Below are 27,156 nucleotides of genomic sequence, written 5' to 3' on the forward strand. Positions count from 1 at the left end.
TATAGTATATAATATATAGACCATGTGTTTATAGTATATTGTGTATATAGTATATAATGTATAGACCATGTGTATATAGTATATTGTGTATATAGTATATAATGTATAGACTATGTATATATAGTATAAAGTGTATATAGTATATAATGTATAGACCATGTGTATATAGTATGTTGTGTATATAGTATATAATATATAGACCATGTGTTTATAGTATATTGTGTATATAGTATATAATGTATAGACCATGTGTATATAGTATATTTAGTATATAATGTATAGACCATGTGTATATAGTATATTGTGTATATAGTATATAATGTATAGACTATGTGTATATAGTATATATAGTATATAATGTATAGATCAAGTGTAGGTACTATATTATGTACATAGTATATAATGTATAGACTATGTATATATAGTATAAAGTGTATATAGTATATAATGTATAGACCATGTGTATATAGTATATTGTGTATATAGTATATAATATATAGACCATGTGTTTATAGTATATTGTGTATATAGTATATAATGTATAGACCATGTGTATATAGTATATTTAGTATATAATGTATAGACCATGTGTATATAGTATATTGTGTATATAGTATATAATGTATAGACCATGTGAATATAGAATATTGTGTATATAGTATATAATGTATAGACCATGTGTATATAGAATATTGTGTATATAGTATATAATGTATAGACCATGTGTATATAGTATATATAGTATATAATGTATAGATCAGGTGTAGATAGTATATTATGTACATAGTATATAATGTATAGACTATGTATATATAGTATATTGGGTATATAGTATATAATGTATAGATCATGTGTATATAGTATATTTAGTAAATAATATATAGACCATGTGTATATAGTATATTGTTTATATAGTATATAATGTATAGACTATGTGTATATATAGTATATATGTATAGATCAGGTGTAGATACTATATTATGTACATAGTATATAATGTGTAGACTACGTATATATAGTATATTGTGTATATCGTATATAATATATAGACCATGTGTTTATAGTATATTGTGTATATAGTATATAATGTCTAGACCATGTTTACATAGCATATTTAGTATATAATGTATAGACCATGTGTATATTGTATATTGTGTATATAGTATATAATGTATAGACCATGTGTATATAGTATATTGTGTATATCGTATATAATATATAGACCATGTGTTTATAGTATATTGTGTATATAGTATATAATGTATAGACCATGTGTATATAGTATATAATGTATAGACCATGTGTATATAGTATATTGTGTATATAGTATATAATGTATAGACCATGTGTATATAGTGTATTGTGTATATAGTATATAATGTAGAGACCATGTGTATATAGTGTATATAGTATATAATGTATAGACCATGTGTATATAGTATATTTAGTATATAATGTATAGACCATGTGTATATAGTATATTGTGTATACAGTATATAATGTATAGACTATGTGTATATAGTATATATAGTATATAATGTATAGATCAAGTGTAGGTACTATATTATGTACATAGTATATAATGTATAGACTATGTATATATAGTATAAAGTGTATATAGTATATAATGTATAGACCATGTGTATATAGTATATTGTGTATATAGTATATAATATATAGACCATGTGTTTATAGTATATTGTGTATATAGTATATAATGTATAGACCATGTGTATATAGTATATTTAGTATATAATGTATAGACCATGTGTATATTGTATATTGTGTATATAGTATATAATGTATAGACCATGTGTATATAGTATATTGTGTATATAGTATATAATATATAGACCATGTGTATATAGTATATAGTGTATATAGTATATAATGTATAGACCATGTGTATATAGTATATTGTGTATATAGTATATAATGTATAGACCATGTGTATATAGTATATAGTGTATATAGTATATAATGTATAGACCATGTGTATATAGTATATAGTGTATATAGTATATAATGTATAGACCATGTGTATATAGTATATTGTGTATATAGTATATAATGTATAGACCATGTGTATATAGTATATAGTGTATATAGTATATAATGTATAGACCATGTGTATATAGTATATTGTGTATATAGTATATAATGTATAGACCATGTGTATATAGTATATAGTGTATATAGTATATAATGTATAGACCATGTGTATATAGTATATTGTGTATATAGTATATAATGTATAGACCATGTGTATATAGTATATAGTGTATATAGTATATAATGTATAGACCATGTGTATATAGTATATAGTGTATATAGTATATAATGTATAGACCATGTGTATATAGTATATTGTGTATATAGTATATAATGTATAGACCATGTGTATATAGTATATAGTGTATATAGTATATAATGTATAGACCATGTGTATATAGTATATAGTGTATATAGTATATAATGTATAGACCATGTGTATATAGTATATTGTGTATATAGTATATAATGTATAGACCATGTGTATATAGTATATTGTGTATATAGTATATAATGTATAGACCATGTGTATATAGTATACAGTGTATATAGTATATAATGTATAGACCATGTGTATATAGTATATAGTGTATATAGTATATAATGCATAGACCATGTGTATATAGTATATTGTGTATATAGTATATAATGTATAGACCATGTGTATATAGTATATAGTGTATATAGTATATAATGTATAGACCATGTGTATATAGTATATTGTGTATAATGTATGAGATTATACTTTTATTATCTGTTTTCCCAGGATCTCATGGACAGCCTGTGTTGACTCAGTCTCCGGATTATATCTTTGCATCCTCCGGAGATACAATCACCATCTTATGTGCGGCCAGTTCTAGTGTCTTACACCCTTCTGAAAAGTACCATGCATCAGCCTGGCTCCAGCAGAAACCAGGACAACCTCCAAAAACAGTTCTGTATACACTGAAAGAACGACCCACAGGAATCCCAGACAGATTCAGTGGATCCGGATCCACGACTGATTTCACCCTGACAATAAAAGGAATCACAGAGGACGATGCAGCACAATATTACTGTATGCAGTATGGCTTTTTCCCTTTCGCACAGTGATGTAACGCAATACAAGAACCTCCTTCCTCATTCTGTGTCAGAGCTACAGATAAAGGTCGTCTTCAGCGCAGATGAAAAACATTAAGAGAAAAGTTTTGGATCCCAGTTTTTTCAAATCTTTTCTCAAATAAAAAAAGAAAACAAGATGGATTGTTTTTACAATTTTCAATATTTAACAAAAAAATATAATTTACCAGAAGGAGAATTATACTCTTTCCTAAAGATAATAAAAAATCTTTGCCAATGGACACGTGATCTTTTCTAACATAAAGCAAAAGTGAATGACTTCCATAATGCCAATTATCTCTCCAGGAAAGGAGACAAACTCTAGCGCCACCTATTGGAAGCAGCAATCCTAAAAGTCAAAATTGGCCTTTTAATAAGCCTTTTCATATGACCTAGGATATATGCCAGATCAGAATCAAAATTTGCAGACACAGTGTTTCGGGGTGATTGCCCCTCGTCAGTGCAAAGTGTGGGTATCTGATCTGGCTGTATAAGAAGCTATGTGGGGACCACGAGGGAAGACTATTATCCTTATGGAGACCTGACAAACCAGTCTGGCTGTCAGTGGTAAGGGGACTTTTGGCTGCAATGACCTTTTGGGAATTATTCAAATTGTCTCTCCAGGAAAGGAGACAAACTCTAATGCCACCTACTGGAAGCAGCAATCCTAAAAGTCAAAATTGGCCTTTTAACAAGCCTTTTCATATGACTTAGGATATATGCCAGATCAGAATCCCAATTTGCAGACACGGTGTTTCGGGGTGATTGCCCCTCGTCAGTGCAAAGTGTGGGTATCTGATCTGGCTGTATGAGAAGCTATGTGGGGGGACCACGGGGGAAGAATATTCTCCTTATGGAGACCTGACAAACCGGACTGGCTATCTCTCCAATCAGAGCTGGGGGCTGGTGAAGCAGAGGTCACCCAGCTCCAGCCAATGATCGGTGCTATAGCTGCACTGACCATGGCTGGATTGCAATGTTTCAGCCATTTTCAATGGCTGAAACATTACATTGGCTGTGATTGGCTGATGAACGCCACTCAGCTAATCACAGCCTCCGTAGGTCCGTAGGTCCGGGGAAGAGACACCACCCCTCCTGAGGTCAGGCAGAGGTGCCCTGCTCCGCGAATCTAAGGTATTTGCAAAGTGATCGCAGCCACCGGTGCCGTGATTTCGCCATGACGTACTGGGTACGTCATGAGTCCTTAAGTACCAGGGAGCTATAACGTACCCAATACGTCATAGGTCGCTAAGGGGTTAATGTGCCGTGCTTCACATCACATACACACACACACAATAAAAAAAACAACACACCATTCTTCTCTCCTGTCCCGCGTTCTCTCGGCTGCCTCATCTCTGCTTCGTGAGGCCCCCAGGCCCGTGCCCCCGGTGACTATCACGGCAGGTGCAGGGGCCGCAGCCACTGTCTGCGCTTTAGGTCGGATAATTGTATTGCCGGAGCGAGAGCGCAGCGCCAGCAAAACATTCATCTGACATAAAGCGCAGACAGTGGCTGTGGCCCTTGCACCTGCTGCGATAGTCACTGAGGGCACGGGCCTGGGGGCCACACGAAGCAACCTGAGGGGCCGCATGCGGCTGGCGGAGGAAGGGGGGGTGGGAGACCCCTTATCTACACTGTACAAAAATATAAACACAACACTTATTTTTCCTCCCATTTTTCATGAGCTGAACTCAAAGATCTAAGAGTTTTTCTATGGACAGAAAAGGTATTTTCCCCTCAAATTTTATTCACAAATAGTTCTGTGTTAGTGATCGATTCTCCTGTGCCGATACAATCTATCCACCTCACAGGTGTGACATATCAGGATGCTGATTAGGCAGCGAGATTACTGCACAGGTGTGCCTTAGGCTGGCTACAATAAAAGGCCACTCCAAAATGTGCAGTTTTACAGTATTGGGAGGGTCCAGGGGGCTCAGAAAATTTATCAGTATTTGTTGTTCTTTTATTTGACAGTCTTCCATCTGCCCTCTAGAATAAAAAATGTGATTCATCCATGAAGAGAACATCTCGCCAGATGCCACTGAATGTGAGCGTGTGCCCACTCAAGTCATTTATGATGACAAATAGGTAGAGATTCCGATGAACAGCAAATGAGCTTCAATTTCTGACAGTTTGTGCAGAAGTTCTTAAGTTTACCGATTGTTGCAACTGCTGTCCAGGTGGTCGGTCCCAGACAATGAGAGGATATTCACAGCACACCAAGTAGCACACAGTAAATCACCAGCAACAGGTATACAACAGCACAGGGTTAGCAAAAAGCTATAGTCGTTATGGGAAGACAGATTCCTCTATCTTAAAAAGGTGTGGAGTACCTGTGATAGGTCTCCCACAACATGTGATCTAAAAAGGTAACCAGCAGGATAGCAGAAATTATCTCCTGCTAGTCCAATCACCAATCAGCACACAGCTGGTCGAGGCCTGAGCCTGCCTGTGCAACTCAGAAGCACCAGAGAAAGTATAGTGTGGAGTGTCAGATTCTGCAGTCTGAACAATGTTTGATGCGGCCATGACACTCGGTAAGTATAGAAGCAAAACATGCTGTGACATCAGCATGCCAATTGCACGCTCTCTCAAAACTTGCAACATCTGTGGCGTTATGCTTTGTGATACAACTAAAAATGACCAAAGATGCGCCAAATAAATGGTTAAATAAATGAAATGTAAATCGTAGTGACGCGCCCACCGGGGCCGTGGGGGTTACTCGTTAGCGGGCCGCGGTTTCTTGCTCTTTAGGGATGTCACGGTGGCAGAGCCTGATTCTGTGACCCCGGCGATGGTCGTTAAATGGGGGTTATTTACAGGGGAATAAAATAGTGTTTCATGACGCTACCTGTGGTTTGCGGCAAGATAGGTGCCGCCACAGCTATTCAGCTTTCCTGGGGGTCATTGATAATGCAGCTGAGTTGGTCTAGCTCTCCACAGGTAGAGCTGAGCCCCAGGGCTATTGGGAGTAGTAGTCTATGGTGACGGGCTGCAATGGCGGGGTGCAGGCGAATAACTGGGCAACACAGGGGTGCAGTCAACAGATATTTACTCACTGTTGTTCCAAGTAACACGACGAGTCAAATGCTACCCACGAATTGTTGGATTCCGCTATGATGGGCTCCAGCCGATTCCGGATAGTTGGGAGGCACAACCCGGTACACCTTTCAGTGTCCTTTCCTGGCCGTTTGCCTGCGCTGACCTCTCTCGCCTGTCCTGCGCCTACACACACAGAACCTTGAGCCAGTGTCCGCGGATCTTTCACAAGGGGAGTCTGTCGGCCAAGGCCCTTTGGTCCTATGTGGTCACCTTTCCACGAGATGTGTGTGGATTCGGCTTATGTACTTGCAGTATCTCTGGCCTCTGGTTTACAAGCTGAATACATTGGTTCCTCTCTTCTAGTCTAAGGACCGGTGCCTATTTGTGGCCAAGTCCCTCCACTCCATTATGCTATATGTAGACCAAGGCCACGGGTGTATGGCGCACTTCTCGTGGGCTCTAGGATTCCTTTTCCTTGTTCCTGGGGCGAGCTGGTTCAGCCGCCGACTCTAGGACCGCTCTCCTCCGCGTCCTCCTCTCAACTCCCCTCTTCACAACTTACTTACTTTCCACGTTCTGCTCCCACTAACTAGACTGCACCCCCAGGCTGACTTTGGGGATGGGGCTAACTACTATAGAAGTTTAGGCCCTAACCACCGGCTGGCTGAGGTGCAGTACCTCTCTGGCGACTGAAGCCTCAGGGGCGCCACAGTAGCATAGTGCACCTCGGCATGGCAATCAGTAGCAAAATATAATTTCACCAGGGGATATATGTGATATAATCAATTAGGTGCACAAATAGGAAAACCAAAACAGAGGCAAAAATAAAATATGAAATGTTTATTAGAAATGATTACAATTCAAGGTGCAAAACAGTGATAGAAAAAAGCAGCACAGCATGGCAGGGGGAGAAGTGAAATATGCAGCCGCACAAAAAGTATATTAGTAATGAGATCTCATATAACAATGGGATATTGGATAAATAGATCACAAGTGTAAATTAATCCACTCACCAGTGGAACAAATACATAGAGCGGAGATGAAGCATGACCCATTCACCTTATAATAATAAAATAGACAGTGTCAAGGGTAAACAAAGGAATACAGATGTGTATAATACCTAGTGGCATCGCCTCCTACTGGTGCTGGCGCCAAGTCCCAACGCGCTTTTTGGCTTGTGGACTTTGTCAGGGGGTGTGGTGCCAGATCAGCAGCTGCCACATTAAATATGCTAGACAGCCAATGAGCTGGCACATGACGAATACACCGGGGCAGATGGATGGCGCATGCCACCAATCAGAAAGCGGCTACACCTACTCAGTGCCGCATTATCCGGAAGGCACAGTGTCTGATGCGAGCAAGCGAGCTCCTTGCACGTGACCTAGTCACATGATTGGAGTCTAATGACGTCCCACGGCCCGCCCCAGATAGAGATGCGGTGTCTGATAAGCACAATCGATTCGATTAGACGCATGTACACAACTCCGAGCAGTCAGTGTGCCAAACAGGACTGGAACAATTATAGGAGCGGTGCATCTTAAATGAAACCAACAAAATGAACTACATACACATGTGTATATGAATTTGAGGTGCACTCATAATAAATATTACATTTGTTCAGGATATATGGAGTAATCCATAAAATTGTAGAAGTCACAGTAGAAACAAGAACAGAGGTAGCTTGAAATCTGAATTCTTTTCTAAACGTTATGAATAATAATGCATAACTTAGCAAAGCACCCATAAAATGAAGTGTAATATGACCTAAGATGCTGATCCGAATAACAGTGACAAAAATATAAAAATATTGTATATATATATATATATATATATATATATATATATATATATACTGTATATATATATATATATATATATATCATGTGTTTATTATTTATTATAGAGTCATTACACACAAAGTGATCTATTTCACGTGTGTATTATGTATTATTGTATAAAGAGTCATTACACACTGAGGAATGTATTTCACGTGTTTATTTCTGTTAATGTTGATGATTATGGCTTACAGCCAATAAGAACCCAAAAGTCATTATCGCAGAAAATTAGAATATTATATAAGACCAACTGAGCAAACCGATCAGATGATATTGGATCCGGATTGAACGGTGCGGGACTTTTGACCCAGGATTACTGTGGAGGGGGGGGGTTCTTTATTTCAATAAAGATGGAGTCACTAATTGTGTTGTGGTTTATTTATAATAAAAATATTTTTCTGTGTGTTGTGTTTTTTTTTAACTTTACTAGAAATTCATGGTGGCCATGTCTAATATTGGCGTGACACCATGAATTTCAGGCTTAGGGCCAGCTGATAATACACAGCTAGCCCTAACCCCATTATTACCCAGTAAGCCACCTGGCATCAGGGCAGCTGGAAGAGTTGGATACAGTGCCAGAAGATGGCGCTTCTATGAAAGCGCCATTTTCTGGTGTGGCAGCGGACTGCAATTCTCAGCGGGGGTGCCCAGAAAGCTTGGGCACCCTGCACTGCAGATTCCAATCCCCAGCTGCCTAGTTGTACCTGGCTGGATTCAAAAATTGGGCGAAGCCCACGTCATTTTTTTTTTTAAATATTTCATGAAATTCATGAAATAGTTAAAAAAAAGGGCTTCCCTATATTTTTGGTTCCCAGCCTGGTACAAATAGGCAGCTGGGGCTTGGGGACAGCCCATACCTACCTACTGTACCTGGCTAGCATACAAAAATATGGTGAAGCCCACGTCATTTTTTTGGGGGGCAGAAAACTCCTGCATACAGTCCTGGATGGAGGATGCTGAGCCTTGTAGTTCTGCTCCCCCTGCCTCTCCCTCCAGCTTACAGTCCTGGATGGAGCATGCTCAGCCTTGTAGTTCTGCAGCTACTGTCTACTCTCCTGCATACACTAGTGGATGAAGTATGCTGAGCCTTGTAGTTCTGCTCCCCCTGCCTCTCCCTCCAGCATACAGTTCTGGATGGAGCATGCTGAGCCTTGTAGTTCTGCAGCTACTGTCTGCTCTCCTGCATACACTAGTGGATGAAGTATGCTGAGCCTTGTAGTTCTGCTCCCCCTGCCTCTCCCTCCAGCATACAGTCCTGGATGGAGCATGCTGAGCCTTGTAGTTCTGCAGCTGTCTGCTCTCCTGCAAACACTAGTGGAGAATGAAGAACATATTGAAGAAAATGACATCAGACCTTTTTTTTTTTTTTCAACAATTTTTAATGCCATTGTTCACTGATAAAAAACGCATAAAAACGCAGTGAGCAAAATGCAGCAAAACGCAGCCAAAAACGCATGCATTTTTTGCATGCTTTTTTTGGATGCTGCGTTTGTGTGTGCTTTTTGCAGGAAAAAACGCACAAAAACGCAGTGTCAAAAAAATGCAGTGTGTGAATTTACCCTTAGATCTTTGTGTTCAGCTCATGAAAAATGGGAGAAAACAAAATTGTGGGAGTTAGATTTTTGTTGAGTATATTATAAAATCTGCAGACACAGGGCGGTTTCCTTCCTCTTATAGAAGCCGTTGGATATTTCCATCTGTTTTACATGGGATTTATTTTTAGGTCTTTCTCTATTTCTTCTATATAAACTCTTCAGTGTGACCCCGATGATCTGTGACAGTGATGGCTCAGAAGATGATTTCTCCCACATTTCTGCTTTGTGTCCTGTGTAGTGATGAGCGAGCATGCTTGTAACTACTCGGTACTCGCACGAGTATCGCTGTACTCGGGCTGCTCGGCGGGGACCGAGTAATCTCGCGATACTCGTGCTGTACTCGTGGTCTTCATTTCTGCATGTTGGCGCTCTTTTGAGAGCCAGCCCTCATGCAGGGATTGGCTGGCAGACCACTGCAATGCCACAGCCCTGTTAGTTGTGGAATTGCACTGATTGGCCGGCCTGCACAGCGTGACCGAGCCTTTATACCGGCCGGCGCGCTGTGCTCTGCTCACAGCTATCCAGACAGTCAGTGCAGGGAGAGTGTCGCTGATTCAGGGAAAGCTTTGCGGCCCTTTATAGCTTTTTCAGTTGCAGGGCTGCAAACAGTGTGACCAAAAGTCCTTCTCAGGACTATTCTAGTTGTATACAGGCAGGCAGGGTATAGCCAGGTCGGAGTACAGTAGCAGAGTCCTTCTCAGGACTATTGTTGCTATATACAGGCAGGGTATAGCCAGGTCGGAATACAGGCTAGTGACCAGAAGAGTCCTTGTCAGGACTATTGTAGCAGTATACAGGCAGGCAGGCAGGCAGGCAGGGTATATAGCCATTCCTAGTGGTGACCGTATACCAGCCTTCATCATATCTGGGGCTGGTGTACACAGTGTAAAACAGTCCAGATAGTGTCAGACTTCTCAGTAATTGTCGCTCCTAAAAACCAGTTAGGTTCTTATTGCGTCCGTGCTTGCATTTAAAAACAGCACGTGTGTGTCTGTTGGTGGCAGCGTACAGGTGCGCGTTTTGCACAAACAATTATATAACGCACAAGTCTAGTGTATAATACACGTCAGTCAGCAGTGTCTGATAGTGTCAGACTTCTCAGTAATTGTCGCTCCTAAAAACCAGTTAGGTTCTTATTGCGTCCGTGCTTGCATTTAAAAACAGCACGTGTGTGTCTGTCGGTGGCAGCGTACAGGTGCGCGTTTTGCACAAACTATTATATAACGCACAAGTCTAGTGTATAATACACGTCAGTCAGCAGTGTCTGATAGTGTCAGACTTCTCAGTAATTGTCGCTCCTAAAAACCAGTTAGGTTCTTATTGTGTCCGTGCTTGCATTTAAAAACAGCACGTGTGTGTCTGTCGGTGGCAGCGTACAGGTGCGCGTTTTGCACAAACTATTATATAATGCACAAGTCTAGTGTATAATACACGTCAGTCAGCAGTGTCTGATAGTGTCAGACTTCTCAGTAATTGTCGCTCCTAAAAACCAGTTAGGTTCTTATTGCGTCCGTGCTTGCATTTAAAAACAGCACGTGTGTGTCTGTCGGTGGCAGCGTACAGGTGCGCGTTTTGCACAACCAATTATATAACGCACAAGTCTAGTGTATAATACACGTCAGTCAGCAGTGTCTGATAGTGTCAGACTTCTCAGTAATTGTCGCTCCTAAAAACCAGTTAGGTTCTTATTGCGTCCGTGCTTGCATTTAAAAACAGCACGTGTGTGTCTGTCGGTGGCAGCGTACAGGTGCGCGTTTTGCACAAACAATTATATAACGCACAAGTCTAGTGTATAATACACGTCAGTCAGCAGTGTCTGATAGTGTCAGACTTCTCAGTAATTGTCGCTCCTAAAAACCAGTTAGGTTCTTATTGCGTCCGTGCTTGCATTTAAAAACAGCACGTGTGTGTCAGTCGGTGGCAGGGTACAGGTGCGCGTTTTGCACAAACAATTATATAACGCACAAGTCTAGTGTATAATACACGTCAGTCAGCAGTGTCTGATAGTGTCAGACTTCTCAGTAATTGTCGCTCCTAAAAACCAGTTAGGTTCTTATTGCGTCCGTGCTTGCATTTAAAAACAGCACGTGTGTGGCAGTCGGTGGCAGCGTCAGGCTCCATATTGTCCCTGGATAGAGACGTGCATGATGGCCTGTAAACATGAAGTGCCCATTGTAAGGAAGTGGGTCTATTGTAGTATAGCCCTTAGGCAGGGCAGCCAAAAATTGGGAGGCTCCACATTGTCCCTGGATAGAGATGTGCATGAGGGCCTCAAAACATTGTTCCCATTGCAAAGGAGCGGGTCTCCTGTCGTTGTAATGCCCATTCAGAAAGAATGGGCGAAAAAATTTACCACTGGGGGTATACCTGAAACAACGGCTTAACTATTGTAACGGTCACCATGATGGCGCATGAGGAGAAGGAGGAGCAGTCCAGCGATTAGCCAAAGTCCAGAAGTGTGTTACCATGGGTGAGTGGAGGTACATGGCAAATTCCCGTTACAAACTTTAAATTCCGCTGTAATTTGCTGTTGGTGTGTGTGGTGAAGTCTGGCCAAATCCAACCCTTGTTCATCTTGATCAGAGTCAGCCTGTCAGCATTTACAGTTGACAGGCGGGTGCGTTTATCTGTAATGATTCCACCTGCGGCACTAAAAACACGCTCTGACAAAACGCTAGCGGCAGGGCAGGCCAGGACTTCCAAGGCGTAGAGAGCCAATTCATGCCACGTGTCCAGCTTGGATACACATTAATTGTAAGGCACAGAGGAATGTCGGAGTACAGTTGTTTGATCTGCAAGGTACTCCTTGAGCATCTGGCCAAACTTAGGATTTCTTGTGTCACTACCCCTCACCTCAGGGACTGTGGTATGTGAGGGGCTGAGAAAACTGTCCCACATCTTAAAGACTGTTCCCCTACCTCTGGCGGATTGGACTTGTGCCCCTCTCGGCTGTACGCCTTGGTTGTCCAGTGATTCCTGACCTATGCCGCTAGCGTTTTGTGAGGGGAATGCTTTGCCTACTTCCGTGACTATGGCCTTCTGGAACTGCTGCATTTTGCCTGACCTCTCCGCCTCGGGAATAAGAGACATAAAGTTCTCCTTTTAGCGTGGGTCTAACAGTGTTACCAACCAGTAATGATTGTCGGCCAAGATGTTCTTAACGCGAGGGTCACGAGACAGGCAGCTTACCATAAAGTCAGCCATGTGTGCCAGACTCTTAACAGCCATCACTTCAGTATCCTGACCAACACGATGACTGAAAATGCTGTCCTCCTCCTCCTCCTCCTCATCATCTACCCTGTCCTCTGGCCAGCCACGCTGAACCGAGGATATGACTGCATGTCATATCCTCAATTTGGCCAGAGAGTTGCTCCATGTCTTCATCCTCCTCCTCGTCATAGTCCTCCACTGCACGTTGTGATGAGACGAGGCTGGGCTGTGTGTTATCATCACCCACACCCACTACTGTTTCTTGCTCAAACTCATCGCGCTCCGCCTGCAATGCATCATGGTTGTTTTTTGAGCAGAGACCATTTTAGAAGGCAGAGAAGCGGTATGGTGACGCTAATAATGTCGTCATCGCCGCTCACCATCTTGGTGGAGTCCTCAAAGTTTTGGCGGATGGTGCATAGGTCGGACATCCATCTCCACTCCTCAGGTGTTATGTGTGGAGTTTGACCCATTTCCCGACGGCTTAGGTGATGCAGGTACTCAACAACTGCCCTCTTCTGCTCACATATCCTGACCAACTTGTGCAGAGTTGAATTCCAACGCGTGGGGACATCACACACCAGTCTGTGTGCCGGAAGATGCAAACGGCGTCTTAAGCCGGCAAGGCCGGCTGAAGCAGTAGGTGACTTTCGAAAATGTGCAGACAGGCGGCGAACTTTTACCAGCAGATCAGACAGCTCTGAGTATGACTTTAGAAACCGCTGAACCACGAGGTTGAGCACATGGGCCACGCATGGAACATGTGTCAGCTGGCCTCGCCTCAAAGCCGCCACCAGGTTCCGGCCATTGTCACACACGACATTTCCTGGCTTTAGGTTCAGAGTTGTGAGCCAGTGATCTGCCTGCTGTTTCAGAGCTGTCCACACCTCTTCTGCATTGTGGGGTTTGTCACCTATGCAGATTAGCTTCAGCACTGCCTGTTGCCGCTTCGCCGAGGCAGTGCTGCAGTGCTTCTGTGTCGCCCTGGACAAGCCAGGGGCCACAGAGCACAACACTTAAACACCCCACACTCCCTGCAGGCATATCATAGTCAAAACACAAAATCCTTGTTGCCTTCCCCAGGGGCTGTTGTCCACACCAGGGTGTGGAGCCAGGCGGTTGGTCTCCACCCACCGAGGAGGAGGGAAAACACAGGCAGTGAGAGTTAAGCTAAGGAAGTGGAAGGAGGAAAGTAGTAGAGAGGAGAAAAGTGACAGCAAAGAGCCTGAAGTTGGTCCGGGTGTGTGGCCCGGACAGGACAGCAAGGTTGGCAGGATGTGGTGACCGTCTGCAGTGGAGGCCGATTGGAGTCTGCCGTAAGGACCGTGGACGGGTGGTGACCCGGCCGTACCGGGCCGGTATACAAAGAGAAGCCAGCACCATTGGCAGAGGACTTTCGGATCCCGGCAAGGCTTGGTGTCGCCGTGAATTTGTCAAATCCGTTAGTGAAGGGAACCTCAGGGTTTCCAAACAGCCAAGTCCAGATAGAAGGCAACCGTACAACCGTGAAGGGGAGACACCGCCACCGCTAAGGGCAACCGTCTCCCAGGGCCAGCGCCTGTGGGCAAAAGGGGCTCCTCCGGCCCATATCCAGGTCGGGGAGCAGGTTACCGTTGGGAAACCATCACTACCAACACTTAACTTAGGTGCAGGGAGAGACAGTCATCACTAACCTGCAGGGAGGAACAACCGCAGCCGTCCGAGTGACCCGTCCATCCAGCCACTTGTTTTACCGTGAACTGTGTCATCATCATTGGGCTGAGTGAGTACCTCCGTGCCGTGCGGCACAGCGCTGCCCCTGCGACCCTGCACCTCATCAGGCCCCGCAACCCGCCTGTCATCCATCTCTACCCCATCACCAGGCCCCGGGACAACCAACCCCCCTACCCACGGAGGGGAGAAATAACAACAAAGCTGCTCCCTGTCACAGGCTCCCGGGATCCCCGTCCAGAGCAGCGGTGGTGTCCACACAATCACCACAACCGTGGGTGGCGTCACGGACAATATCCCCAAAACCCAAACCACCCCTTTTCACTCACGGGCGAGTAGCGCCGCTCGAGTCCCCGGGATCCGGCCATCGCTCGAGCCAACGAGCAGCAGCAGCCGTAGAGCAGCGTCAGCCGGACCCGAGCAGTGGGAGAGCGCACCGTCCCCTCCTCCGCCCGCGACACTTCCAGCTTGGGACTGGTGTGGAGGGTAAAGTGGATCAGGATGCGCAGGAGGAGGAGGAGGCTGAGGAGCATGACATTCCGGAGCTGTAGAGTGTGTGTGAAACCCTGACTGAGGTAGGGCCTGCAAAACTTGGTGTGTGAAGGACGTGTTCCGTCCCTCGCTCAGACTGGGTCCCAGCTTGCACAATATTAACCCAGTGTGACGTCAACGAGATGTAGCGGCCTTGCCCACATGCACTTGTCCACGTGTCTGTGGTTAGGTGGACTTTGGCTGAAACAGCGTTGTTCAGGGCACGTGTGATGTTTTGTGACACGTGGTTATGCAATGCGGGGACGGCACACCGGGAGAAATAGTGGCGGCTGTGGACCGAGTAACGTGGGACAGCTGCCACCATCATGTCGCGGAATGCTTCTGTCTCAACCAGCCTAAAAGGCAACATTTCCAGCGCAAGCAGTCGCGAAATGTTAGCATTTAGAACTGTGGCATGTGGGGTGTTGGCAGTGTATTTGCGCCTGCGTTCAAAGGTTTGCTGAATGGATAACTGAACGCTGCGCTGGGACAAGGACGTGCTTGATGATGGTGTTCTTTCTGCGTAGGCAACTGCAGGTGCAGGAGTGGAGGAGGCTTGTTCGCAGGCAGCAAGGACAGGGGATTGGCTCGCATGCACAACCAGCGAAGACGTAGCAGTGACATCAGCAAGCACTGCTCCTCGACTCTGTTGTACTTCCCACAAAGTCGGGTGCTTGGCTGACATGTGCCTGATCATGCTGGTGGTGGTCAGGCTGCTAGTTTTGGTACCCCTGCTGATGCTGGCATGGCAGGTGTTGCAAATGGCCTTTTTAGAATCATCTGGAGCCAACTTAAAAAACTGCCAGTGTCAGAGTTTCGAGTTTTCCAGTTTTCTTTTGAAAGAGCTTGCCCTTTGTTAACATGGAGTTTTCTGTTCTGTTGCCCTACTTCCTGTCCATCTGTTTAAAAGCCGCCCCTAAAGCTTAGTCCAGTGCCTGAGTATACTGCTTCCTGTGTGCTCCTGCCCTGCTGCTTTTGGTTCCTGATTGTTATTCGGATCCTCTTGGAAAACAACCGACACCGACTCTGGACTTCATCTGGTATCATCTAGCTGTGCCCGGACTCCGTTTGCCGTCTTTGGTCGGCACTTCTGCCCGGTTCCTTCCGTTTAATACCACTCTGGACTCACATCACGTACGGACATTTTTGGACTTACCTATTGCCCTTTTGTGTCCCGGCTGCTGCGCATTTAGGGCTTCTGGGGTGATTGCCAGACAGTCCCTGTATAGGGGTTCGCTCTTGGTGGTCTCCCTGGGGGAGTCCGGTGCGCGGTCCCGGGAATTCCCTTTCGCTCTGTCCCTGGAAGGTATTTCCTGTATTTATGTTCTACTGTGTTTTTGTTCCGTTTATGTACATATTTGCTGGTTGTATATTATAAACGTCTTGCACCAAGAACTCGTCTCTGGTTGTCATTGCCCTAACGCAATCGAAATCCTCAATACATACAATAGTATTACAGCCAGACTCGGGAAGACCTAACATTTGTACAGGCACCTTGTGTCGTGTTGTTCCGGGGAACAGTTGCCTGACGTCTGCCTGGGGCCACCACTCTGCTTCTTACTGCCTGTTGGGATGCTACGCCTCCCTCCCCCTGTGCACTGCTGTCCTCGCTCTGCATATCCTCCTGCCAGGTTGGGTCAGTTACTGGATCATCCACCACGTCGTCTTCCTCTTCCGCACCCTGCTCCTCCTCCTGACTTCCTGACAATTGTGTCTCATCATCGTCCACCCCTTGTTGAGACACGTTGCCAACTTCGTGAGAACGTGGCTGCTCAAATATTTGGGCATCTGTACATACAATTTCGTCATGGCCCACTTCAACAGGAGCTGGCGAGAGGCCAGAATTTGTGAATGGAAACGTGAACGAACAGCTCTTCCGAGTGTCCAAGTGTGGGATCAGTAATGTCCGTGGACGTGTACTCGGCCTGGTGGTAGGAAGGAGGATCAGGTTCTGAAATGTGCGGTGCAGTATCACGGCTACTGACACTTGACCGTGTGGAAGACAGAGTGTTTGTGGTGGTGCCAATCTGACTGGAAGCATTATCCGCTATCCAACTAACAACCTGTTGACACTGGTCTTGGTTCAAGAGCGGTGTACTGCTGTGGTCCCCAAGAATTTGGGACAGGACGTGCGAGCGACTAGATGTGGCCCTTTGTTGTGGCGAAATTAGAGCTTGCACACAACCTCGGTCTCTGCCTGCACCACCATCACGTCCACTTCCTTGTTCGTTGACAACGCCCTTGCGCATTTTGGAATGCTTTGCTGATGTGTATTCACTAGACTTGTGCGTTATATCCAAGTTTTTGCAAAACTCACACAAATGCAGCGGAAAGCTGCCACCAACAGGCACACACGTGCGGTTTTTAAATGCAAGCACGGAGGCACTAAGAACCTAACAGGTCTCTATCCAGGGACAACGTGGAGCCTCCCAATTTTTGGCTGCCCTGCCTAAGGGCTATACTACAATAGACCCACTTCCTTCCAATGGGCACTTCAGGTTTACAGGCCCTCATGCACGTCTCTATCCAGGGACAACGTGGAGCCTCCCAATTTTTGGCTGCCCTGCCTAAGGGCTATACTACAATAGACCCACTTCCTTCCAATGGGCACTTCAGGTTTACAGGCCATCATGCACGTCTCTATCCAGGGACAATGTGGAGCCTCCCAATTTTTGGCTGCCCTGCCTAAGGGCTATACTACAATAGACCCACTTCCTTACAATGGGCACTTCAGGTTTACAGGCCATCATGCACGTCTGTATGCAGGGGCATTGGTGAACCTCACAATTTTGGACTGCCCTGGCAAAGGAAAATACTACAAAGACTCACTTCCTCAAAATGGGCACATTAGACTCAAGAGGCCTTCATGTACGTCTCTTCTCAGGGACATCGGAGTGCCACACAATGTTTTCACGTAAAATCTTTCATGTATTAATCTCAAAAAGTAACATACACCAGCTCTATCTCACTATTGGGTATGTGCCCTTAACATTTCCGCCATGAAAAATCATTTTGGGGTCATTTTGGAAGGTTTTCTGGTGAGTCCGTAAAAATGGCGTAAAACGCGGAAAAAATTGTTCACAGCTGTGACTTTTCAGTGATAAATGCTTCAAGGGGTCTTCCCCATGCTGTTGCCATGTCATTTGAGCACTCTTCTGAGACTTTTGTGACATTTTTAGGGTTTCTCCATGCTGCCGGGGGGTCATTTCACAAAAATACTCGGGTCTCCCATAGGATAACATTGGGCTCGTTGCTCGGGCCGAGTACACGAGTATCTTGGGAGGCTCGGCCCGAGCTTCGAGCACCCGAGCTTTTTAGTACTCGCTCATCACTAGTCCTGTGTCTTTATGTCCCAGGTGCTGGGCTATTTATCCCTTAATCAGAATTGGCTCAATCAGCGCCATAGTAGTAATGGCAATTACTGAAATAAATTGTTACTGGGTTTTTATATATTTGTTAGGAGCAGTATATTTTATACAATGTATTAGATATTTGTTAAATTTAGACTGTGTGTATATAGTATATGCGGTAGTGTATACACTATATAATCTATAGACCATTTGTATAGTGTATAACATATAGAGCATGTATATATAGTATATGGTGTTCAACGTATGAGACTAAACTTTATGATTTTTTTTTACCAGGATCTCATGGGCAGGCTGTGATGACTCAGACTCCGGATTATATCTCTGTGTCCCCCGGAGATACAGTCACCGTCTCATGTACGGCCAGTAAAAGTGTATTTCATACAGTATGGAAGCACGATGCATTAGCCTGGCTGCAGCAGAAACCAGGACAACCTCCAAAAAGAATTCTGTATAAAGTGAGTGAGCGACCAACAGGAATCCCAGAACGATTCAATGGATCCGGATCCACGACTGATTTCACCCTGACAATTAAAGGAATCACAGAGGACGATGCAGCAAAATATTACTGTATGCAGTATGGCTTTTACCCCATCACACAGTGATACAGAGCCGTACAAAAACCCCTTCCTCATTCAGAGTCAGAGTGTCAGAGCCGATGCTACAAGAGATACAGATACAGATCGTCTTCGGTGCAGATGAAAAAAAGAGAAGAAAGTAAAAGTTTCAAGTTGTCCCAACTATTGCAAAAACCAAAGCAATGAGGCGGAACATGAGATATTATACTACAATAAACTGCACTGTCGGCTTTAATTCATCTTGTTTTATGATAGTGATAGTGTTTTGGTGATAATGGACTTACAAATGCAGCTCACATGGGTGAGTTGCTCTGTGGAACAACCATTTCATGACCAACGAGTAGGCCTCCATGTGGGACATGTGTGCTGTGTTGTGCTGCTATGAGTACTCATGAACATGGTTAGCATTGATGATTCCATCATCAGCCTTGTTATCCAACTTATATGTGCAGCGCCCCATGAAGCAGGTGGTGGTTAACCTACTCATTGCCGGGCCGTTGAGGGTCGTGTCAAGCGATATCACAGGTGGCCTTGCCCGGTTCCGTTGCTCTGAGGCATGCAGTAAATGAAGGGAAAGCGGGGTGATTGGGGAAAGTCTGTCATGACGCTACCTGTGGTATGCAGCCAGAGAGTAGCCGCCGCTGCAGAATTCCTCGCTGGGCAGGTGTTATGGCAGCCGGGATGGTGTCGCTCCCCTTATCCCGGGTGAGATGACGGGTGTTGGCAGTCCCTTGGAAGCGCCGGAGTGCGAGGTGACGGTGTCGATATTCAGAGTCTGAGTCAGCAACTGTGGTTCCAGGTTCCTTTACTCTCTGATTTAAAGCTACACCCAGGTGCTGGTCTCTGCCGTCGTGGGCTCATGTCAATCCCAAGAAAGTGATGGGCCACCACCGGTGTTTGGAGACAGAGAGAGTGAGAGAGTGTCCTCTTCATATGCTATCCCCCTCAGCAGTTAGGAACCCAGGCTGAGCTCCCACTCCAAGCCCCGGGCCTAGTAAAGTCCAAGAGTTCCAGAGGTGTCTTGTGACTCGTCTGTCTCATGTGAGTGTGTTGCGCCTACTTCTACCTCCAAGTGGACCCCGCCTCCCAGGTGGCTGGCTTCAGTGACCGGGGAAGTCCCATGCATCATGATGGCCACCTCCCTATCTACCCTGAGCCAACATCCCCTGTGAGAAGGATTTTAAGCTGTATGTAAAGTATGAATGTTGAACACTGGAGATTAACCCCACCTTACTTGGTATGGATACCGCAACTTAACTGAGGTGCAGTACCCTGTGGCGACCAGAGCCTCAGGGGAGCCACATATGCCTGCTTCAAATAACGCTTCAGGCGATGATGGAGGAGGTTGTGGCACAGGAGAAAGAGAAAGAAGAACAGGGACCATTCACACGATTATCAGGCCAGTCATCCACACATGGCTTGGAGGGTGGGTTCTGGGCTAGACTGAGACCAAAAAGCCCTGGTACAAGAACCACACCAGCCCACATACTATAACAGCCATCATCCTCGATCAGTGAATTTTGTGTTTACATTGTCATGTCCCCATACACTCACTTAAAGGAGTTTTTTTAAGAGCCACATGTGAATGGCGCAGCAGTGTGTGTGATCAATCACAGCTCTATTTACATCATGCACTTGAAACCTTTTTTGGGATTGTGGGGGTCTCAGATTACCTACATAGTGTATATATGCTGTGGCAGTATCACCTACATAATGTTTATATAGCATCCACAGTTTCACCTTTACAATGTATATAGACTGCTGTATATAGACTATGTAGGTGATACCGAGACTGCTACATATATTTTATAGGTAATACTGTTATATATATTTTATAGGTGATACTGTGACTGCTTTATATATGTTACATAGATGATACTGCCATTAGTCGCAGTGTCATCTATATAATGTATATAGACTGCTGTATGTACATTATATAGGTGATACTGTGACTGCTTTATGAACATTACATAGATAATACTGCCAGCAGTTAAAGTATCAGGTATATATTGTACATACAGCAGCCTATATACATTATATAGGCAATACTATGACTGCTGCATATACGTTACATAGGTGATACTGTGCTGTATGTACATTACATAGGTGATACTGTGACTGCTGTATATATGTTACAAAGGTGATACTCTGACTGCTGTATGTACATTACATATGTGATAGATGATACTACCAGAAGTCGCAGTATCACCAATATAAGGCCTGTTTCACACGTCAGTGAGAAACACAGACGTTTTTCACTGACGTGTTAAAAACGCATATGGCCCTCCGTGTGCCATGATTCACGGCACACGTTGGTTTTCCATGTGCAATCCGTGCTCCGTGCTCCATGGTCCATGATTGCACATGGAGATAAACTCCCCTGTTCCCGCTCCTGCTGTCCGTGTTGCTGAAGAGTCCCATGATGCAGCATCTGGCCGCTGTGTCTCTCACATCTGTAGCTACTTCCGGGTCAGCTGTGCTGTGCATTCATGAATATGCATGCCAGTAATGAGCTGATAAATAAAGGATAGCTACTGGGTAACAATTCACTGGTAATGGACACAAATAGCAAAGTGAAAATAAACAAACGCCTAAAACATAGCCTTTAATCTTATTAATGATAAAAAGATCCGGATAGGACCTGCAATAAAAGAAAACAAACCACTAAAAAATAGCCAAAATCATCAATGATCCTGATATCAGACCAATTGGCTTATCTCGAGTTAAACATATAGTGGATGATGTAAATCATGTATCCAACACTATAACATACCGCAACGAGCAGCAGTAACATTAATCATATAGTGGATGATAAATATCATGTATCCACATTATCACCTGACGCATAACAAGTGGCGGTGACAAAATTAATAGGAAAGGAACGGTCTTACCCCATCTGCCGTGTAACCCTTTCCCTGCTTAATTGGAGCACTTTTGCTGGATAGTCTCGGCTACCAGAAACGAGATAACCTGGTCCTTATCTGTATGACTCAGGATCCCCACAGGTTCCAAATACATGTCCAGCGGTGTGCATAATTCTCCCAACGCGTTTCTTATATCATCAGGGGAGAGGAAAAGATTCCAAAATCCCGGTCAAAAATGACCCACACAAATTGGCACAAATTACTGTGGAAAAATGTATACATAGACTACATCAAACAAAGTCCATATCGGTACAATAAGCTGTAGCGTTGTCAGAGATCCGACAGTCAGACACAGCGGGGAGAATGATGGGTGAGGAAGCGCGCTGCTCCATCTCTCAACATTGTTTTCAATTGTATTTGCACCTGTGATGCCGATACAATTGAAGTGCGATCCTTGGTGGGGGGGAGCAGGTGACAGCGCTGGCACCAGGCACCACTGCCACTGCGAGTGAGCCCCCCCGACAGCCTAGGGCCCCAGCATTTGACCAGGTTTGCCGGGTGCTGACGCTGGCCCTGTGTGCAGTGACGCTCAGGAGGTCATTAGAGTTCCCAATGAACTCTGATGACATCCTGATGACAACCCCGTGACACCCGCGCTACAGCTGGTGTCACCACGGTGACTTCATGGGTTCATCAGAGTTTATTGGGAACTCCAATGACCTCTTGGATGACACTGCACACACACTGCATGCTGGATATTCACCTGTCATCGGCGTTGTGGTGATGCTGTCCCCAATGCTGTTCCTGATGCTGTCACCGCAATGTTCCGGCTTCCAGGTCCCTAGTGCAGTGAATAATCAATTAATATAATGAGCTGTGGTCAGAAGCAGGAGACAGCAGAGCCAAAGAAAACAGCGCTGGTTACAGTTGAATATAGAAAATAATTTTATTTCAAAGACCCGTGTTTTCTCCGGTATGTGTCACACTGATGTCACATGGATCATATCAGTGTGCAATCCGTGTGACACCCATGCTACCGGACAAAAAACAGACATGTCGGCGTGTGTGCGTGCATGGTCACAACGGGACACACGGTCCGTGTGAAAACACGGCAATGTTAGTAGCAACAGAGAATAACATCTCTCTTGGTACTTTGGTGACCGAGTTGGATAAATGGCTGGCTCCACAGAACCTGGAGCTAGGAAAGGCCAAGATTGATTAGGCTGCACACCTAGTGTCGGAACTACAGCTGTGCGCCACTACGTCTGTGTAACAGCAGATATGCACTGCATGGATCAACCTGGTTGTACAGCAATTTCTAGGGCAGTATTATGTTCTGGATGCGCTGCTGCAGAAGGCACAGTCACTGGTGCTCACTTTTTCAAATTAAAATGCCGGTCCACACTCTGTGTTGCATAGACCGTACCTCCCTGATCTTTTAAAGCCCCATGGGGAGGGGGACAATTGATGCTACTTTACTGCTGTGTCATGTCCCTGGAAGGATTTTTAATGTCCAGACTACAAAATGCGGGTGACACTTACGTCTTGTGGGTAGTGCCAGGATTCTTGACCAAGAGGCCAAGACCAGTCACTGGAGCATGAAGAGGAAGGCAATTGATGCTATTGTACGCTTTGTCCCTGGAAGATTTTTAATGCTGAGACTACTACATACACGTGGTCAAAATTGTTGGTTTACCTCATTTAATGATAGAAAAACACACAATGGTCACAGAAATAACTTGAATCTGACAAAAGTAATAAATAAAAAAATCTATGAAAATGAACAAATGGAAGTCAGACATTGCTGCTTTTCTGCTTCCACAGAATTTTTTAAAAAATGAAACTCATGAAATTGGCTTGGACAGAAATTATGGTACCGCTGAAAATAATGTGACAAAAGGGACATGTTTAATCAAGGTGTGTCCACTAATCAGCATCACATGTGTCTACAATCTTGTAATCAGTCAGTGGACCTGTATATAGGGCTACAGATACTCGCTGTGCTGTTTGGTAACATGCTGTGTACCATACTCAACATGGACCAGAGGAAGTGAAGGAAAGAGTTGTCTCAGGAGATTAGAAAGAAAATTATAGACAAGCATGTTAAATGTTATAAGTAGGGATGATCGAATACCTCAACTATTTGGCTTTGCAAATATTCGACGAATAGGTCGCCGCTATGCAAATATTTGGTTTTTCAATGTAAATCTATGGGAAGCCCGAGTAGTTCTGAATAATTGTTATTCAGGTTTCCCATAGACTTACATTGCGCATTGAATAATTGCAATTAGTCGAATAGCGGCAAGGTATTCAGAAAATATTTGCGAAGCTGAATAATTGAGGCATTCGATCATCCCTAGTTATAAGACCATCTCCAAGCTGCTTTATATTCCTGTGACTACAGTTGCACACATCTTTCAGAAATGTAAGATCCATGGGACTGTGGCCAACCTCCCTGGAAGTGGCTGCAGGAGGAAAATTGATGATAAATCAAAGAGACGGATAATACGAATGATAACAAAAGAGCCCAGAAATACTTCTAAAAAGCTTACACGTGAACTTCAAGCTCAAGGAACATCAGTGTCAGATCGCACCATCCGTCGTTGTTTGAGCCAAAATGGTTTTCATGTGAGACGACCAGGGAGGACACCATTGATGGAAATAAAAACCAAACACTTAAAAAAGCCAGACTGGATTTGCAAAACTACGTGTTGACAAGCCACAAAGCTTCTGGGAGAATCTCCTATGGACAGATGAGACAAAATTGAACTTTTTGGCAAGGCACATCAGCTCTATGGTAAGAGACAGAAAAATGAAGCATATCAAGAAAAGAACACTGTCCCTACTGTGAAACATGGAGGAAGCTCTGTTATGTTCTGGGGCTGCTTTGCTGCATCTGGCACAGTGTGTCTTGAATCTGTGTAGTGCACAATGAAATCATAAGACTATCAAGGGATTCTAGGGAGAAATGTGCTGCCCAGTGTAAGAAAGCTTGGTCTCAGTCGCAGGTCATGGGTCTTGCAATGGAATAATAAGGACCCAAAACACATAGCTATAAACACCCAGGAATGGCTAAGAAGTAAACATTGAACTATTCTGAAGTGGCCTTCTATGAGCCCTGACCTAAATCCAATTGAACATCTTTGGAAAGAGCTGAAATATGCTGTCTGGAAAAGGCAACCTTTAAAACACGAGACAACTGGAACTGTTTGCTCTTGAGGAATGGCAGAAGTCTTATTGACAGTTACAGAAATCGTTTGATTGCAGTGATTGCCTCAAAAGGTTGTGCAACCAAATATTAAATTAAGGGAACCATCATTTCTAACCAGGCCTTTTTTTTATGTTTTATTTAAAAAAAAAAATCTGTGGACGCATGGTTAAAAAGCAATGTCTGACTTTCATTTGTTCATTTTCATAGTTTTTTTTATTTATTATTACTTTTGTCAGATTCAAGTTATTTCTATGACCATTGTGGGTTTTTCTTTCATTAAATGAGGGGTACCAACAATTTTGACCACGTGTGTAGGTCTCCAAGTTGTGTCTTGTCTGTACTGGCAGGGGCATGGGAGCACCAGTCCTACACCAATCTTTCATCCACCCCTATATTTCTTCTGTCAATAGCCTAGGAAGCTAATGAATATAACAAAACAGTGGTGCTGCACTGTATAATATATTTTTGCTGTTTGGAAGCTATTCCACCCTCCTAAAGTTGTTTTCTCTATACAAAAAGAGCCACAGCCACACCATGATTTACCAGACACATATATGAACAATAGAAATCATATTATGTATAAGAAACTGGATGGGGACTGAGGATAAGTCGTAAATTATTGCAGAACAAAGAGAAAACACACGACCAAAATCCAAAGTGCAAAGGTGAGATCTTTATTGACATAGGGGTAGCCTTCGACGAAGGCTTCCTAGCCGAAACGGCCGTCGGGAAGGACACGGACATTGCTCTCTGACCACCATCTTTCCCAGGTATAGTGTATCACCAGACAATTTAACTATATAGTCGTGGAGTTCTTTCTCCTTTCTGTAATGAGTCACTATGGCTATATTAGCTACGATATTTGTTATGCGATCAGGGACCCACATGGATGGGATGTGAGGAAAAATTTCCCCTTCCACTATATAATGATATAGCTTTGCCTGGTAGACTTTTGTGCTCATATATCCATCACATATTCATCTTCGTGTCATCTGCATAATATGATCATTGCTATATGATTACATTATATCATTGATGGACTGAAATGTCAGCTCACAAATTTGTGATAATGCAGGTAAAGTGTATCACCAGATCTATTTACTGACACATAGTTTTGGAAGTTTTTCTATTCCCTAATATGTTACCTTAACTCAATTTTCTAGATTTGGTATTCTGTAACTCAATTGGGGACCCAGACGGATGGGACGGGTGGGAAATTGTTCCCTCCCTATAGTGATATATCTTTGCCTGCTGATATTTGTGTCTATATATCCATCACATACTATCACCTTGATTTTTATATATGAAAAATGATTGATGTCATGTGATTGTATTATATTATGGATTTACTATTTTGACAATTGTCTGTATATTGTGGTCATTGATAGATGGTCCGTGCCCTCACTTGTTCTGTGCCGCCCCGCACCTACCCCTATGTCAATAAAGATCTCACCTTTGCACTTTGGATTTTGGTCGTGTGTTTTCTCTTTGTTCTAAAGTTGTTTTCTCTGCCTTACATTTGCCTTGTCATTTAATTCAATGTGGTTCGAAAAAGTTCAAAGTTCGGTTCGATAAAGTTTCGATGAACGTACCTTTTGTTCAATTGGGCTTGGTGAGCCAAATCTCCAGAGTAGAGATGAGCGAACCGGTCCCGGTTCGGCTCGAGGTCGGTTCGCCGAACGGAGGCCCAGTTCGAGTTCGGTTCGTCGAACGTTCGACGAACCGAACTCGAACCGCATAGGAAACAATGGCAGGCATTCACAAACACATAAAAAAAACATAGAAAACACCCTCAAAGGTGTCCAAAAGGTGACAAACAACTCACAACACAACACAAACACATGGGAAAGTGACAAGGACATATACTCATGCGAAAACAAAAGAGCAGGACAAGGAAATAGAGGAGACACAGATATAGGCATGGCACGCCCTTCTAAAATCATGTAAAACACCGCAAGGTGACTCCAAGCGGAGTCTCCCTTTTTTCCAAAAATTGGGCCACACACACACCCACCCCTTCAGTGGCAGCAGTTGTGCCCCAGTTGTACACTTCACAGCTAGA

At 43.9% G+C, this 27,156-nt stretch overlaps 1 gene segment (V, D, J or C); it reads left to right on the forward strand.

Annotated features, from left to right (window-relative positions):
* The first annotated feature begins 5,677 nt into the window (after positions 1-5,677).
* On the forward strand, positions 5,678-19,046 carry LOC142251537 (immunoglobulin kappa variable 4-1-like). The segment is given in 2 exon segments: positions 5,678-5,687; positions 18,721-19,046. Coding segments are annotated over 2 exon segments (336 nt in total).
* Positions 19,047-27,156: the final 8,110 nt, after the last annotated feature.

The sequence above is a fragment of the Anomaloglossus baeobatrachus genome, chromosome 1 (genome assembly GCF_048569485.1).
Source record: "Anomaloglossus baeobatrachus isolate aAnoBae1 chromosome 1, aAnoBae1.hap1, whole genome shotgun sequence".
NCBI lineage: Eukaryota > Metazoa > Chordata > Amphibia > Anura > Aromobatidae > Anomaloglossus > Anomaloglossus baeobatrachus.